Source organism: Lissotriton vulgaris, chromosome 4_1, assembly GCF_964263255.1.
Source record: "Lissotriton vulgaris chromosome 4_1, aLisVul1.2, whole genome shotgun sequence".
In the NCBI taxonomy this organism is placed as follows: domain Eukaryota; kingdom Metazoa; phylum Chordata; class Amphibia; order Caudata; family Salamandridae; genus Lissotriton; species Lissotriton vulgaris.
Genome location: NC_141691.1, coordinates 1,296,922,256 through 1,296,940,683, shown reverse-complemented (window position 1 = coordinate 1,296,940,683; position 18,428 = coordinate 1,296,922,256). Strand labels below are relative to the sequence as shown.

General features: G+C 46.5%; 1 protein-coding gene across 3 annotated transcripts in view; it reads right to left on the bottom strand.

Moving 5' to 3' along the window:
- RPRD1A (regulation of nuclear pre-mRNA domain containing 1A) overlaps nt 1-4,810 on the bottom strand; it is a 431,185-nt gene extending 426,375 nt beyond the window's left edge. For all 3 annotated transcript variants that reach the window (XM_086965530.1, XM_086965532.1, XM_086965531.1), the window contains exon 1: nt 4,418-4,810. In XM_086965530.1, coding sequence (XP_086821656.1) covers nt 4,418-4,568 — 151 coding nt within the window. In that variant the 5' untranslated portion in view covers nt 4,569-4,810. The remainder of the gene's footprint in view (nt 1-4,417) is intronic.
- Nucleotides 4,811-18,428: the final 13,618 nt, after the last annotated feature.

Sequence of the window (18,428 nt, the reverse complement as noted above, 5' to 3'; positions counted from 1 at the left end):
ACCTACCCATTTCGTCCCTCTCCATCTCCCCGTGCATTTGGTCCGATCACTCGCTTGTCTCATTCTCCGTCAGCCTTGGAACTGCCAACAAACTCCCCCTCCCAAAACATACCTGGATTCGCAACTGGAACCGTGTGGACATGTCTGCCTTGTGTTCCTCCCTCGCGGCTTCACCCCCCCCCCCCCCCCAATCTGGTGGATGCCTCCCCGGACTCACAGGTGGCGGCCGTTAATAACTGGCTTTCAGCTTCTTGCGACTCAGCTGCCCCTCCTAAGTTAGTCAGGTACTGCCGCTCTCACAAGGCCAATAGATGGTTCACTGACGACCTTAAAACCCTTAAACTCTCATTAAGACAAGCCGAACGCCATTGGAGGCGCAGGTATTGTCCCATCCTCAAGTCTCAATACTCTGCTCTCCTTCATGAATATAAAAAAGCCATTCTTCTGGCCAAAACTGAACATTTCTCTGCTAAAATCTTCCTTGCGGCCAATAAATCCAAGTAGATCGTAACCATCGTACATAATTTAGCAGCATCAGATAGAGCTTCTCCCAAACCTGTGCCCTCTCAATCTCTCTGTGACTCCCTTAACAGGTACTTCATAGAGAAGATCGCTGTTATCAAATACAATATATCCTGGCCTCCCCCCTCTTTCCTCCCTCCCCCTCCACCCCCTCCCTCCGTTTTTCTTGACCGGTTTACCGCAATTTCTAAGGAGACCTTTCTTACCTTGTTGAAGAAAGTTAAATCAGGGTCCCCCTCAGACTGTTGCCCTGCCCGCATACTGAAGGAGGTCCTCTCTAATTGTCCAGAACCCCCGCTTACCCTCCTCAACACATCCATCAGGGAACCGTTCCGGTTGCTTTTAAATCTGCCATTATCACACCTATTCTGAAAAAACCTGGGACTGATCCATCTTCCCCTTCCAATTTCCGCCCCATTTCTTTACTCCCGTTCTTGGGAAAGTTCTTGAGTCACATCGCCTCCTGCCTCTCTACTTTCATCGAGGATAACCATCTCTTGGCCTCTCATCAGGCCGGCTTCCGCCCAGTCCATTCGACGGAATCCGTGGTCCTCTCCGTCTTGGATGAGCTTAGGCATAGTGCGGATACCAACTCCCCCCAGGCCTTGGTTCTCCTCGATTTGTCCGCCGCTTTCGACACGATCGATCATTCCATTCTTCTCGACCGTGTCGGAGGCGCCGGCATCCGGGGGAATGCTATGGCCTGGCTTACCTCCTTCCTTAGAGATCTGACACAAGCCATTCACCTCGATGGTTTCTCTGCCCCCCCTGTCCGGTCACCTGTGGGGTCCCCTAGGGTTCTTCACTTTCCCCTCTTCTTTTCAATCTTTATATTCACCCTCTTATCGCTGCTTTACAAAACATGGAGGCGTCAGTAATCAATTATACTGACGACCTCCAGCTCATTTTCAATCTTTCCCCTTCTCACAACTCTATGTCAAAATCTCGTACTGTACTCCCTTTTATCTTTGACTGGATGAATTTCAATCATTTGAAATTGAATCCGGACAAGACTGAACTGATACTCACTGGTAGCCTTCCCATCCCGTGGTCCCCGGCCTTCTGGCCCCCTGTTCTTGGCTCTCCTCCCTTACCTGCCACTAAAGCAAAAACTTTGGGTATCCTAATCAGCCAGGACCTTACGATGCGCCCACAGATCAGCTCCGTTGTCTCGTCCAGCTACTTGTCCCTCCGCATCATTTGCAAAATCTCTTGTTTCTTTTCTGTTGATGCCCTCAAACTCATTATCATGGCCATGATTGTCTCCCGCCTGGACTATGGCAACAGCCTCTATGTAGGGATTCCGGCGTACGAACTTCAGCGCCTCCAACTTATCCAGAACCAGGCAGCTCGCCTCATCCATAGGCTCCCTAAGTGTCACCGTGTAACCACTCTACTTCAATCCCTCCACTGGCTCCCCATCTCCCAGCGCTCCCTTTTCAAGCTGGGTTGCCCTACTTTCATGGCCCTTGAGGGTACTGCTCCTGGGTTCGTCACCTCTAAAATCCGGGCCTATCTTCCCACTAGGAGCCTCTGCTCCTCTACCCAAGTTCTCTTGGAGGTCCCTCGTTTTAAGAAGAAAAAACACGGAGGCCTGCGTTTTTCCACTCTCGCCCCCCGCTTCTGAAACGCCCTTCCTTTCACCATTCGGTCCCTTCCTGGCTAAATGGACTTCCGCAAAGCCTTAAAAACTCATCTCTTTTCTTCAGCCTTTTCTCTGTAATAGTCTCCCTCATCTCACTTTCACTTCTTCTCCTCTAGGTCAAGTCATAGCGCCATGAAACCGCTCGGTGTTAGTGCGCTCAATAAATTCCTTCAACTTCAACTGCAAGTGAATACCCTTCCATGTTGGCTGAAGGGGTGAAGTAGTAGACTGGGTGATGGTGTTGGTAAAATGGACTACGGGCAAGCCTGTATTCTACAAGTTGTATTCCTGACGAATATCCTTGCCAAGTTTAAAAGCAAACCGTCAACCAAGAGAGCATAGTAATGAGCCCTTGGCATCATGTTTCATACCCTAGTTCCCAGAGGGTTCGAGGTATTTCTTTAGGACAAACCTGTATTCCATTGGGTTAGGTTTTAGCACTAATCCTGTATGTATAGTGCCATCACATTTGGCTTAGGTTGCAAGACATGTGTGATAAACAAAAGTAACTATTACAACTTAAGATTTCCATTATGCCCCAATTTGGCCAGAATGTAAGGCCCCTTAGGACCTGACTTGCAAGGACCATGGAAGTAGGGTAGGATACCCACCCCACTCTCTCTGCACCATGCTGGTTTGAGGGCTAACTGCCCCGAGTTACCCTGGGGGACCTTAAATTCTGGCCAAAAATAGTAATGGGGGCACCATTGAAATCTTTTAAGTAGTAATATTTACTTTTATCAGATATATTTGCAACCTAAGGTACAATTTGATGGCACTTTACATATAGAAACTTAACCCAGAAGATTAGGAGTTACGCTACCTTTGGTCCTGAATAAATGCCCGACTCTCTTGGCAACCAGGGCATGAAACATGTTTATCACACAGTGAAGCTCCTTACTATGCTCACTTGGTTCAAGATTTCGTTTTTAAATTGGGCAGAGACATTTGCTAGGAATAAGACTATAGAATAGGGGATTGCCCAGACCCAAGTTTAACCACACCACCACTGCTCCCTTGAACCTGCATTGAAGGCCAGGATAAAGTAAAAAGATACCAGCTTGAGTTCTGCTTTTGGAGGCCTACTGTGTACTGCAGTGCCTGCTCAGCGAGGAGTAAGCCTGGCGATGAAACATGCCACCTAGGTGGGTGAGGGTGATTGCATCCCAAGAATGGGACCATCCATTACCAATTGGTGATCATGACTGCACCATTTCGACTCAGAATACAGTGTCATGGAAGAACAGCACACTACACTTATTTATGGATACATCCCTTGTGAAGATCTGCGCTGGACCGTGTTAAAGATGTTCTCTTTTACTGCCCTTTGGTTATTTAATTATACCGGATAATGGACATGTTGCTGAGCACGTGGGTGATAACAATATCAGCATTGGCCGTGTAGCAGTTAACTGTACTAGAGGAAGACTTCAGGCTCACAAATTAAACGCGGGACTCAGTTTAAAAACAGTTCAAAATCTGACTCCAACAAATGTCACACCTGGTGATAAGGGAATGCTATACCTTTAAACCGGATGTGGCTCGTCAGTTCATGAGTGCAAAAAGGACCAATTCAGCACGCGCTAGGTAACGAACACACCAGTTAAACCATACACAAAAATAATACATTTCCATACTTGATCTCGACAGCTGTCTCCACTATGCACTTCATGAAATATTTTATCCGCGGCTGAGAACTCTGAAAACCTGCGAACTCTCCTCCGTAGGAAACATGGAAAGCCGCGCTGGTGTCAAATGAAAATAGGATGTGCACTTTTTGGATGAAAAGCTCTGAACATACATTTGAGATTTGAGGATGCAAGACAGCACGAGAATTGGGAGTGGAGGGCAACATAGGGTGTTCGGGCTACGGGGGATGTTGGAGTCGAAACGCTACCGCCCGCTGCGCACAGCCCCTTCTGCATCAGCACTGTGCATTAGGATTGGCTGTGGCAAATACTTTTGCCCTGGGAGAGATCTAAATAATGAAGGATTAGTGAACCTAGTGTGCGCTTGCATTCCAGGTCGGCGCTATGGTGGTGCCAGTGTCCGCATGTCAGTTGGGAAAGGTGGGCAGTGTTTGTGCATAGCCTTGTGGTCATATTGTTTATACCACTCTTTTTTCGCGCAGAAGAGAAGTGTGTTGTACGCTGCTGTATGTAGTGGCCTGTACAATGATGGGGTGTGCAGTGGCTTGTGAAATTATGGGGTGCATGGTACTGGCCCACCCCTCCTTGCTGGCGGTTCTACCTTTGCGCAGCTCGCGCTCCCACACGGTGACGATGAGTGGAGAGTGCTTCCTGTGGTGGATGAGCCAGAGAGACAACGTCTGCACGCTCTGCTGTGAGTTGCTGAGCTCCGACAGCTTCTTCTCCAGCGCCGCCTCCGAAAACGCGGACATGCTTCCTCCCTTGCCCGGCGCCAGCGCTCAGGCGGCGGAGTCTGTGAGTGCGCTGATCCTGCTGGGGTTCTCCCAGACTTTCTCTGCACAGGCAGAACGGCCCCCGAGTCTGTGGCGGCACCTGTTCCTCTCCCTCGCCCCCCTACCCGCAGGCGAACGCCCGCCGCTGCCAGGTTACAGCCCGCTGTCGGCTACGTAAGACGCCGGTATCGGTAGATATGGCGGCGGAGCCGGGAAAAGCGGCAGTGACGTCACAGGCGAACTCTCCTGCCTGCTGGGCCAAGGCAGCCCAGCTCGCGCCTGCAGCCCGGGAGACTGCTGCCGCTCACAGGAAGAACTTCAAGTACTGTCCGATTGAACGAATGAGCCTAACATTTTTCTTAGCTAAAATTACAGAAGAGACAATAAGAACATAAATAAATTGCGATTTTTAAAGCCAGTTGCGTGCATGTTAATTAAATTGCTTACTCGTAAGTGCTGCTAACTAGCCCTGCTTCAGCAAACACAAAAAGGCACCTCCTACCGTTTTCGGTCGACCCTCTCTGAAAACAGGGACTTGAGCTACATTTCTAGAAATCGGCCGGGACAGCTGGTGGAAAATGGGGACGGGACACCTGGTCACCCTACACATGGCTGTCTAAGTCACCCCAAAACGTAATTCTCTGCTAAGGAGCGCTGTCATTCTGTGGGCTCAGTTGAAGCAACATTGTAGTCCTTCTTCTATTTTTATGAAATGTCCCGTCTTTTTTAGGTCTCGCCTGTGCCAGCGCATTTGCTGCTCTGCGAGACCTTTAGTAAGTAGGTTTTCAAAGTGCTACTACACGCTTTTGCTGGCCTCAAGCTTGCAGTTACGCGCGCAGCAGCTATCTGATTTTCTTTCATGGCTCATTAAGCCTTCCACAGAGCGCGTCTCGCGAAATCGGCCACACTCTTTCCTGCCCGTGTTCCGAGCTCTTGCTGATATCTCGGAGCCCCATTCATGTTGACTTTGTTCCCGCCCCCCTCTCAACGTAGTTTGTTACCTTTAATCTCTCCCCCTCCAGGTCTCCATGTTCACTTTCATCCCGCTCCCTCCCGTTGTTCATGTTCACCTTCTTCCCACCCCCCTTTATTCATGTTCACTTAATCGCGATCAGTTTCACTTTCGCGACCGCATCACTTTCACAGCCGCGTGGCACTCCGTCTGAGCACACTCGCTGAGAATGGGGATCCGCTTTTAAGCAATGCTTGTTGTAGTAGTACTGCAAAAGCTCTACTGTAGAAGGCACAGTGCCCCTTTCACAATCTTGGTACCTCGTGCGAAGCCAAAGCACTTTGCGCGGCACCCAACCTCACTTCCACTCTAATTACAAAAAGACTTGCGTTTCCGGGACTTCTGAGGCCGACAGTTGCACAGATGCCGAAACGCGGTCAGACTCCTGCCAGTTGTCCCTCAGCACAGAGTCTGAGAGCTGCGGATACGTGTCTCACCCCGAAGACGGCAGCAAAGCCGAAACATACTACGGAACGCAGAGGACCCCGTGGGCATTCTCGGAGGTAAGCTGTGACTTCCGGCGTGCAGAGCCAAGAATTAAAGCTAAACAAACAATCCTCATACAAACTTTCTTAAGTAGAGTCATTTTTTCATATTTCCTTATTTTGTAGTTGTCTCATCGTCTTGCTGCTTGCTTGGTGTTCTCGAGCCCCTGCATTACCCCACCATGCAGCACCCCTGTCCTCTCCCACCCCGGGAAAGTGAACTTTCTCTCTATGTCGCCTCTACGTCTGTATTTGAACCCCTCTGCTTTTCTCTCCCTACCCTTAACTCTGTCTCTCTTTAAATTTCTTAAGGATTTCTTGGCGCCCTGTCAAGGCATTTTTCTGCTGTTTTTTCAGCGACCACAGTTTCAGAAAGAACTGCTGCACCCTCGAGAAAGCCTGGCGCAACGACCAAACCGCAGACAACATGACTGCCCTCAAGCACGCCACCCGCAAACATCACCAGCTGATCCGCACCACCAAGAAGACAACATTCAAAGAACGACTGGACAACAACGCCCACAACAGCAAGGAACTCTTCAGCATCGTCAAAGAGCTCTCTAACCCCAGTGCCGGAAACAACAACATCACTCCCTCGCAAGACCTCTGCGACTCACTCGCCTCGTTCTTTCACAGCAAGATCGCCGACCTACACAACAGCTTCGGCGCACAGACCATGCACCCAACCACCGTACCAACGCCCCCCACCACCACCATCCGCGCCTGGACCCCGGTCAGCACCGAAGACACCACCCGCACGATGAACACCATCCACTCCGGATCACCAACCTACCCCTGCCCCCACCACGTCTTCAACAAAGCCGACTCCATCATCGCACCCCAACTCCGGGACATCATCAACACCTCCTTCTACACCGCCACCTTCCCGGAGAGCTGGAAGCACACCGAGATCAGCGCCCTCCTGAAGAAACCAACAGCGGACCCCACCGACCTCAAGAACTACCACCCCATCTCGCTCCTCCCGTTTCCTGCCAAAGTCATCAAGAAGACCGTCAACAGACAGCTTGCCGCCTTCCTCGAGACGAACAGATCCCTCGACCACTTGCAGTCCAGTTTCTGAGCCAACCACAGCACCGAGACCGCCCTCATCGCAGCCACTGACGACATCCGATCCCTGCTCGACAAAGGGGAAACAGCGGCCCTCATCCTCCTGACCTCTCCGCAGCGTTCGACACTGTCTGCCACCGCACCCTAGTGCAGCGCCTCAGCAACATCGGAATCCAAGAGAAGGCACTGGAGTGGATCATCTCGTTCCTTGCCGGAAGAACCCAGAGAGTCCGCCTTCCCCCCGTTCAGATCCGAGGCCACTGAAGTCATCTGCGGCGTACCACAGGGATCATCACTCAGCCCCACCTTCTTCAACGTCTACATGAGCCCCCTCGCAGCCATCGCACGCCAACACAACCTCAACATCATCTCCCACGCGGACGACACCCAGTTGATCCTCTCCCTCACCAACGACCCGACCACCGCCAGAACCAGCCTACACGATGAAAGACGTCGCCGAGTGGATGAAGAAGAGCCGCCTGAAACTGAACTCAGATAAGACGGAAGTCCTCATCCTGGGATCATCACCCTCCGCCTGGGAGGACTCCTGGTGCCCCCCTGCCCTGGGCACCATTCCCAAGCTTACGGACCACGCACGCAACCTGGGCTTCATCCTGGACTCCTCCCTCTCGATGACCAGACAAGTCAACGCCGTCTCATCATCATGCTTCAACACCCTGCGCATGCTCCGAAAGATCTTCCGATGGATCCCCACCGAAACCAGGAAGACGGTCACCCAGGCCCTCGTCACCAGCCTTCTGGACTAAAGGAACACCCTCTACGCCGGAACCACAGCCAAACTCCAGAAAAGACTCCAGCGCATCCAGAACGCCTCAGCCCGACTCCTCCTAGAAATGCCGCGCCACAGCCACATCTCTGCCCACCTGAAAGACCTGCACTGGCTCCCCATCAACAAGAGGATCACATTCAGACTCCTCCCCCACGCACACAAGGCTCTCCACGACATGGGCCCAAAGTACCTCAACAGCCGCCTCACCTTCTACACACCCACCCGCCAGCTCCGATCCGCCAGCCTCGCCCTGGCCTCCGTCCCAAGAATTCGGAAATCCACCATCGGAGACAGATCCTTCTCCTACCTGGCAGCCAAGACATGGAACTCCCTCCCCACTCACCTTCGGCTGACCCAGGATCACTTCTCCTTCAGGAAACAACTCAAGACCTGGATGTTCGAGCAGTAGCGACCCCCCCCCTCCCCTCAGCGCCTTGAGACCCTTACGGGTGAGTAGCGCGCTATACAAATTCTGAGATTCATTGATTGATTTGGAATTCGCACAAAATGGATAATAAAAGAACAAGTTGTACCGCACAGGGATTCCAAAAGTATGTCTTGCTTAGGGCCCAAAATTCCTTAAGATGCCACCAGGAAGAGGATACAAGACTCTGACCATTCCAGCTCCAAGCAGGAGTCATTTTGTGTAAATGAGCTGTGGCGTGGCTGGAGATTGCCGGGCTTTGCAGAGAGTTAACTTTGTGCAAGTGTGCTGCGGTGGGCGTTTAACTCTCTGGTGTCCACAGATGTGACTCTGGGTTCATGGGATTAACTAAGTAAAGGTTTCAGCACAGATGTGTCAGGGTAGAAGCACTGCAGTGCTCTTTCCCTTCCCCAACCCCACATCTCTTTTTTCTACGCCCCTGGTCCTTCCCCTGACCCTCCTTTGCTCTTTTCTTTCCTCTTCCCTCTGTGCCTCTTCTCTTTCTCTCTTCACTAATTTTTGTCATCGCACTCCTTTCACCCACTGCACTCCTTTAGATACTCATGTTCTCACTTCCTCCTTCTTCGATTGTATAACTCTTTCCCTCTCCTGTCCAACCTCTCTCCTTCCTCCCCCACTAATACAATAGGTTAGAAGTTAGATTGTTAATGATAAGAAAAAAAACTCTACTTTCTTGCACATATGAACTGTCACTACTAGACTAAGTTCACTCTCTCTCAGTTCACAGTCTCTCAATTTAAAATTGAGAGCCTTTGCAGCACTTTGAAACCTGTTCACTATAAAAGCCGGCACTATAAAAGCCTTTGGATATAGAAATAAACATGGCGAGGACTGGCAGCATCTCAAGCTGTGGACATGACTTCAACTCACTTACCTGAGGCTTGCAGCCACCAGGAAGACGAACTGGCGATGACAAGGCTACTCTAGCTTCTTAAGAAGTGTGTGGTCACGTGACCACACTGAGGCAACACTTCATGGCTACAGGGAAGCCATGGTTGCTTCACTTTGGGGTGTCCTTAGGGTACTACCCCCCAATGTAGGAAGGCTTGAAGATGAGGCTGCGGATAGCGCTTTAAATTTGGCCAACCCTAGAAATGCATGTGAAATGCTTTTCCCCAAGGGTGCTTTAGGCGCTATACTCTTTCTACTTTAACCTGCGTTGTCATGTAGAAGCCAGGCTGAGGAGCCACCTGCAGTCCCCGCCATCTTTTATCTTTCTTTTACATCAGGTTTATCAATATTTTGTGACGTTAAGGATAGCTATCAATGTGTTACCTCTTTGTGAATGTTACAGAGAACAATCAACACAACTTTGGGCCTATTTACTGGCTCTACGACTCATTGTTGAATGCAGAACTGTGTTAGGATTCAGCATAAAAAATATCGAGCATTGGTGAACACTTCAACCTCGCACAGCAAGTAAGTGGTAAACCATCATTTCATGAGGACATAAAGATAAAACAACAAATGTGTACAACCACAGGAAGTTAACCACAACATGTGATTATAATTGTAAAATATGAAATCAAATAAAAAAAATATTAAATGCAGTGAAGGTTTTTAAAGCTGAAATTACATCAGGCACATCTATTTTGTTTAATCCTTGATTGACTACCAGTGCCCGGTCCATTTGGCTGTTTGAGATGTGATATGGTCTGGTATATAATTAGGCGTGTGTCGTGCTCCAGTCCACAGGGCCTTACGTACCCCATTTCCCATGTTCTCTTTCTCCTTTCTTTAACCTATGCACACTCTTTACATTTGCCACTTTTCCTCCCCCCTCTATCTCCCTGCCCTTGCCCCAGCTCCCTTGTTCTGCCAAATCTCTGCCTTTCAACTATGTGGGAAAAAAGACCTAGGACGTCAACCGAGTAAATGACCAATTATACCAAAATCAGTAGTGTGAAGAAATGACAAAAATTAAAATGTATACATATATATATTTAATTAGTATGAATAAAAATCATATAGTAACACAAGCTATATGATAAGATAAAAGTGTAGCTCATAAAAAACAAATAACACGAATATTCCAAATTAATATAAATCCTATAAATCATACATATATATATAACAAAGCACAACACAATCACAATAATTAATAGCATAAAAGGTATGAAAATATTAATCATAAAGAACTCGACGCGCGTTTCGGCAGAAAACCGCCTTCTTCAGGAGTCTCTGCTGATATTCTAAAAGATAATATATAGAAAAAGAGAAAATATACATCAAAAAAGGGTTTTATTGATTTAGGTGACATACATCATTCTTAAACAGCACCTATATGTTCTTAAAAGCATATACACCATATAACCAAAACGTCATCTTATATCTAAGAAACGTGTCATTCTTCACAGTCTACCAATTAAAGACATTACATTTGGTCATTTCTTGTCATGTGATTGACAGATATTTAGGACTCCATTGTGCAGTACTTAATCATACAAAAACCTTGCTATGTGAAGGTAATGGTCCCTTTGATTTGGGTTGTATACACATAACCTACACAACATGGGGATAGAAACACATGGTCTTTATTCTCTGGGGACCAAGAAAACCCCTTTGATATCGATGAACACTTACATTGATAAAATTCATGGAAGCTGAAAACATCTTCATGCATGCGGATAGTCAGAGCCACTTGATAGAGGCTAATACCTGATAGAAAATAATAGTATAAAAATATAAAAATAAATTAAGCATAGAGGAGGATAAGTGGCCGGGGTAATTAAAATGGATATAGATAAGTCCCTTTGAACACAAAACGCCACCTAGATATAAAGTCTGACGTATTTTTCATGTCTCTCTGTATGGATGGTAATATCTAGCGGGGGGATAATAGAGTGAGGGGAGGTATGGTACACTTCTTCATACAGCTCCCTATTGGGGAGTACCATTCCTATAGATAACAAAGTATCTATGCTACAGTTGATAAACAACCAGGTGATATCAATTGATGATCTAACAAGTCAGACGATTACTTAGTCATGAACTTTTTATGTCTAACTATGTAGATAATTTTTATGTCTCATGACGCCTAACTAAGTAGTAGAGATAAAAAGTATATATAAACGCCATATGATGTTGGTGAAAATACCTGGAGTAGCAATAACATCGTTTTAATATGCAAAGCCGGTAGTCCTGAACTGCACCAGGGAGGATGAGTCCGAGGCTGTAGGGCGATTCTGGACACCGCGTAGCTAAAGATAATGGAATGATGAAAAAAAGAGAGGGGGGACATTAGGGGATAATGGAATGATGAAACAAAGAGAGGGGGGACATTAGGGGATATTGTTTGGCATATAACCTTGTATATACGCTAACGTAGTACACTTGTGACAGCTATACCATATATTCGCAAAACGGGATGACACCAGATTAAAAAAAAGAGAAATACCTATAAGGTTCTGATGGAGGCGTATAGAATCTTGGAAGGGATATATGGATATCCACAGCGGGCCAACCAATTCGTGGCTATAATTAAAAAAGAGAATACACAAATAGATAACCCTAACTGAAGAGAAAGGGGATAACCAAGTACCAGAACCAAACATTTAAAAATGGTTCCAGGCAACACGTATCTCATATATTATAAAGTAGACACATACCTTATCTATTCACGAAAGTGCGTGGATAGTATGTCTTAATCCGTGTTAGGTCGATGAGAGTAGTTCAAAGTGGTGTAGGATCTAATAAAACTGTAGAGATATAAAGTAGAAAGGCGACAGATATATAGATGCGCTAAACTGAAAATGAAAAACCAATTACAAAAGAGAAGCGTGAAATGTGGAAAGCGTGGGTCTGCTGTTATCCCAGTTCTAAGGATGTCCTGGTCGAAACTTACCGATATGAATACACGGTGATGCGAACAGCAAGATGGTGCTGCTCCAAATACACGGGGACGTCGCGCCTCGCAGGTATCTTCAGTCGGGAACATAAAGTTCCGCTATTGCGCGTTGATATTTAAAGCCCCGGTCATGGCGCCAAAACATTTTTTTCCTTTCACTCAGGCGAGAAGAGTGATGGAAACAGATAGCGGACTACTGGCCACATATCGTAGATTCAGCCTGTACCAAAAAGGCGCTACAAATTGCAAAACAGCGCGTACATTGTCAAGGACTAATGTTGTTCATAAGGTGCGTGCCGAGAAAGATAATTTAGATCATTTAGATCATTGTCTTGAAAAATAAGATGAACTGCGTCTAAACACCTCATAAGTTCTAAAAATGGCTATTAATGATAGTGTAAGGTCCACAAGGCAGATATACACTCTGTCAGGGGAAAAGATGACCATTCCAAGATGGCTTCTCCGGATAATGAAAATGCATGAAAGCAAGGAAATACTTTGTGTATCTAAACTGTGCAACGACGTACATCCTAATATTCAATCTATACCAATTGATATATCCCCTAAAAAGATGGAGTATGTCCAAGGTGACAATAATGAAACAATGGTGGAATTATTGAAGATAGGACAATTTTGATAGGTAGATGAAGTTACGATTGAATATACCAATTCATGTGCAAACCGGGGTATTTATATATCTATGAACTCATAGGTATATAAGGGATATAGAATGATATGTAGCGCCTTTTTGGTACAGGCTGAATCTACGATATGTGGCCAGTAGTCCGCTATCTGTTTCCATCACTCTTCCGGGGCTTTAAATATCAACGCGCAATAGCGGAACTTTATGTTCCCGACTGAAGATACCTGCGAGGCGCGACGTCCCCGTGTATTTGGAGCAGCACCATCTTGCTGTTCGCATCACCGTGTATTCATATCGGTAAGTTTCGACCAGGACATCCTTAGAACTGGGATAACAGCAGACCCACGCTTTCCACATTTCACGCTTCTCTTTTGTAATTGGTTTTTCATTTTCAGTTTAGCGCATCTATATATCTGTCGCCTTTCTACTTTATATCTCTACAGTTTTATTAGATCCTACACCACTTTGAACTACTCTCATCGACCTAACACAGATTAAGACATACTATCCACGCACTTTCGTGAATAGATAAGGTATGTGTCTACTTTATAATCTATGAGATACGTGTTGCCTGGAACCATTTTTAAATGTTTGGTTCTGGTACTTGGTTATCCCCTTTCTCTTCAGTTAGGGTTATCTATTTGTGTATTCTCTTTTTTAATTATAGCCACGAATTGGTTGGCCCGCTGTGGATATCCATATATCCCTTCCAAGATTCTATACGCCTCCATCAGAACCTTATAGGTATTTCTCTTTTTTTTAATCTGGTGTCATCCCGTTTTGCGAATATACGGTATAGCTGTCACAAGTGTACTACGTTAGCGTATATACAAGGTTATATGCCAAACAATATCCCCTAATGTCCCCCCTCTCTTTGTTTCATCATTCCATTATCCCCTAATGTCCCCCCTCTCTTTTTTTCATCATTCCATTATCTTTAGCTACGCGGTGTCCAGAATCGCCCTACAGCCTCGGACTCATCCTCCCTGGTGCAGTTCATGACTACCGGCTTTTCATATTAAAACGATGTTATTGCTACTCCAGGTATTTTCACCAACATCATATGGCGTTTATATATACTTTTTATCTCTACTACTTAGTTAGGCGTCATGAGACATAAAAATTATCTACATAGTTAGACATAAAAAGTTCATGACTAAGTAATCGTCTGACTTGTTAGATCATCAATCGATATCACCTGGTTGTTTATCAACTGTAGCATAGATACTTTGTTATCTGTAGGAATGGTACTCCCCAATAGTGAGCTGTATGAAGAAGTGTACCATACCTCCCCTCACTCTATTATCCCCCCGCTAGATATTACCATCCATACAGAGAGACATGAAAAATACGTCAGACTTTATATCTAGGTGGCGTTTTGTGTTCAAAGTGACTTATCTATATCCATTTTAATTACCCCGGCCACTTATCCTCCTCTATGCTTAATTTATTTTTATATTTTTATACTATTATTTTCTATCAGGTATTAGCCTCTATCAAGTGGCTCTGACTATCCGCATGCATGAAGATGTTTTCAGCTTCCATGAATTTTATCAATGTAAGTGTTCATCGATATCAAAGGGGTTTTCTTGGTCCCCAGAGAATAAAGACCATGTGTTTCTATCCCCATGTTGTGTAGGTTATGTGTATACAACCCAAATCAAAGGGACCATTACCTTTACATAGCAAGGTTTTTGTATGATTAAGTACTGCACAATGGAGTCCTAAATATCTGTCAATCACATGACAAGAAATGACCAAATTTAATGTCTTTAATTGGTAGACTGTGAAGAATGACACGTTTCTTAGATATAAGATGAAGTTTTGGTTATATGGTGTATATGCTTTTAAGAACATATAGGTGCTGTTTAAGAATGATGTATGTCACCTAAATCAATAAAACCCTATTTTGATGTATATTTTCTCTTTTTCTATATATTATCTTTTAGAATATCAGCAGAGACTCCTGAAGAAGGCGGTTTTCTGCCGAAACGCATGTCGAGTTCTTTATAATTAATATTTTCATACCTTTTATGCTATTAATTATTGTGATTGTGTTGTGCTTTGTTACATATATGTATGATTTATAGGATTTATATTAATTTGGAATATTCGTGTTATTTGTTTTTTATGAGCTACACTTTTATCTTATCATATAGCTTGTGTTACTATATGATTTTTATTCATACTAATTAAATATATATATGTATACATTTTAATTTTTGTCATTTCTTCACACTACTGATTTTGGTATAATCGGTCATTTACTCGGTTGACGTCCTAGGTCTTTTTTCCCACATAGGTGTTTACCCTGCCCTAGGAGTCTGTATTGATACCCAGGGGGTCCTTCTTTTTCTCATACTAAATCTCTGCCTTTCTCCATCCATCCTTGCTTTTTTCTCTTTAACTCCCTTGTGCCTTTTCTTCCTGTCACTCTGAGCCTCTTCCTCCTCTCTCATCTTTTCTGCCATATATATCTCCCACTCTCACATCTCCTTCTTTCTTGCTGTCTGCCCCTCCCACCTCTCTCTATCGCTCTCTATCTCACTCGCTCCGTTTCTATATATCCATCTCCTTACTCCATCCATTTCTAGCTCATTCTCATTTTCTCATTCTTCCTCTCTTTTTCTTTCTCTCAATCTCACACTGTTTTCCTGTCCACTTTTTCTTTCTCTCATCTTCCTCTATTTCTCTCTCCATTTGTCTCCTCTCCACTTCACATTTTCTCCATCTCTTTGTTTCTATCTCTCTCACTCACATCCTCCATTGGATTCTCTCCTCTCTCTCTCTCTCTCTCTCTCTGTCTCTCTCTCAATCTTTGTTCCCAAACTGCAAGTAAATAGGTGGCTAGCGATCTCCAGTTATGGCACATTTTGGCACACTTAGCATGACAGAAACGACTCCCATCCGGTTTATATTTTGCAGATTCGTTCCTATAAAAATTCATTTATGATTCAAGAGCATTTCAACATGAAGATATGCTAAAAATACACAGAGTATTAGCAATCAGTACAATGTTTTGATCTGCACAAATTTAAATAAACAGGGGAGAGGGGTTGGCCTAACAGCTAGGGCGGTTGACCTCAAATCTGGGGAACCGTGTTCGAGTCTCGGCAAGGACGCTGAACATCCTGTGATTCTGGGCAAATCACTCAATCTCCCCGTGCCTAACAAAAACAAGCATTGGCATAGCCGATAGGTCTCACATTTGGGACCGTATAAGTGTTTAGCCATGCAACATTTGGTGTTGTTGCACCAAGGATATTCTGCTGCATAACTAAATACTTGTAAGGTCCCAAAAGCGAGACCTATTGGCTTTGTCAATGCTTGTTGGCTTCAGAATTCTGGTGACCCTAGCCATATGGGGCATTTGAAATCATTCATGTTTTTCAATTGTATTTCTGACTAAATACGTTTTCTTGTCGGGTGGCTACTTTTCTTAGACATAGATACCAGCGACTTATGTTTTCTGATTCTGGAAAGCCAGAGGCCGGTACCCGCATATGATTTCGGGTAAGTCCAGTGTTGCCAGATTTGAAATGTCTTTCAAAGCCTGCAGCAGGTTTGAGCCTTTGCTTCGGTTCAGCATCCTATGATTCTGGACAAATCACTTATTCTCCCTGTGCCTACCAAAAAATGAATGTATCCTCTTTTTAAGAAACTGGTGCTCATGTAAAGCACTCCCAATACCTTCGGGTCGGTTTGCAGTATATAAAACTGCCGAACAAAAAAAAACAAAAAAAAAACTGTTCCTAGCCCAAAAACGAGCCCAAAATTGTAACACTAAAATAACGCTATCATAGGCTAAAAGAAACAATTTAAAGCATATATCTAATTTGAATTTTAAGCAAATATTTAGAACTCTCAGTCCCTGAATTTTTAATTACATTACACCTTAAAAATGGAAATAGATGGGGGTATGGCTTGGAAAGCCAACATGGCGGTCGCAGCCTGATCGGGCTCTGAGCGTCCACGCCATAATCCGAAAGTTGTCCGACAATTATCCTGTCCAGAGGACTCACTGTTGCGCAGGTCCTGTTCCTTTTAATGCCGGGCACGACATATTCGGAGCTCGGATGCTGCGGAGTCTGGACGAGCGCACCCTGCCGCTTGAATGCTGAGGAGAAGTCACGGGCCCGAGCTCGAGCATGCGCCCTTTGCCGGACTCGCGGCTTGAGAGACACCGGAGGCTGGGGGCCTGGTCGAGGCCCCAGAGGTGAGCCGTCAGGTGGGCATGGGGGCTCCACTAGGCCTCGGCATTTTCCGCCTCTGATTCTTGATCGCAAGCAGGGCCTGTTCGCAGTGGGACTGCCCCTCCCCCTGGGGCACGAGACCTTCAGCTGCTGATGCAGCGTGCTGGTGCGGCCCGGAGCTTGGGTGTGATGCCGCACCCGACCCGACGCATCTCCTGGCTGGTGGGCTCCGCTAGATTCGCCGAGGCTGTGGAGCAGCAGAACTCCAGGAGCCAAAATCCTCCAGAAGATCACCACGTGGTCCATGCCCCCTACTGTGAGATCCAGCACAGAACTTGGCCACGTTTAAGTCCCAGGGGCCTTGTGACCAGGAACTTCCTACGCAGATGACATATTCCAGTTCCAGGCCGGGGAAGCCTCGCAAACAGCAATCACAGCAGCCATACAGACAGCCATAGGAGACCTGGACCCCTGGTCATTGCCCTTGTATTCCCCCCCGTGTGCTACACCCACGGGGTAAACGGAGTGCAGCCATGGATGGGATTGCCTTCATTGCTAACTACCAGCGTGTCCGGGTAGGGGGTGGAGCGGGGTCGACTTATGGCCATGATACCCCGACAGCTAGAGGGGCCCTCTTCCACCCCTCCAGTATTCAACCCTTGAGTCACATCAGGCGGTGGGAGGCGTGTGGCCCCTGGAGGTCTCTGTAGCGCCGCTGGACATCGGAGGCAGGAGATCCTGTGGGGAGAGCTGCTGGCGGGTGGTCAGGCAAGTTTGGTCCCCTTTCGGGGTCTCCTTGGCGGGTGACTGCGGACTGCAGAAGCGGCCGAGCTAGGCTCAGTGCGACTTGCGGCCTTGGGGTCACCTGAATCCGTGAGGACCCGCCTGCAGGCCCCCCTGCAGTGAGACAGGTGCCAACCCTGCAGTTCCTTCTGGCCTGAGCCATACTCCTTGGTGACAGTGAGGGTACAAATTAAGCACCTCAACCTGTGGAAGACCTCAGCGCTTGTCCCCGAGAAGTCACTATGGGCTGAGACAAACTTGGCAGCCCTGGCCCCAAGCAAGGCACCATGGACCAGTTCACCACGCCAGCGGGGGCGTCACCAGTGGTGAAGGAGGGAGTGGGGTACCGGACAGTGCTGACCTAGCAGTGATCAATGATGCCAGGGATATATTAGGTGCCAAAATCAGTGCTGTAGGGAAAGAGGTCTCATTCCTGCTCCAGAACCTTCGACAAGCTGTGGACCGCATCACCGAAGCAGAGGCATGGGTATGAACAGTGGAAGATTCGGTGTCTACCCTCCAGAAAAAGGTTAATAAACTGACTGTAGTCTCCCAAGAACTAGCCTCCAGGGT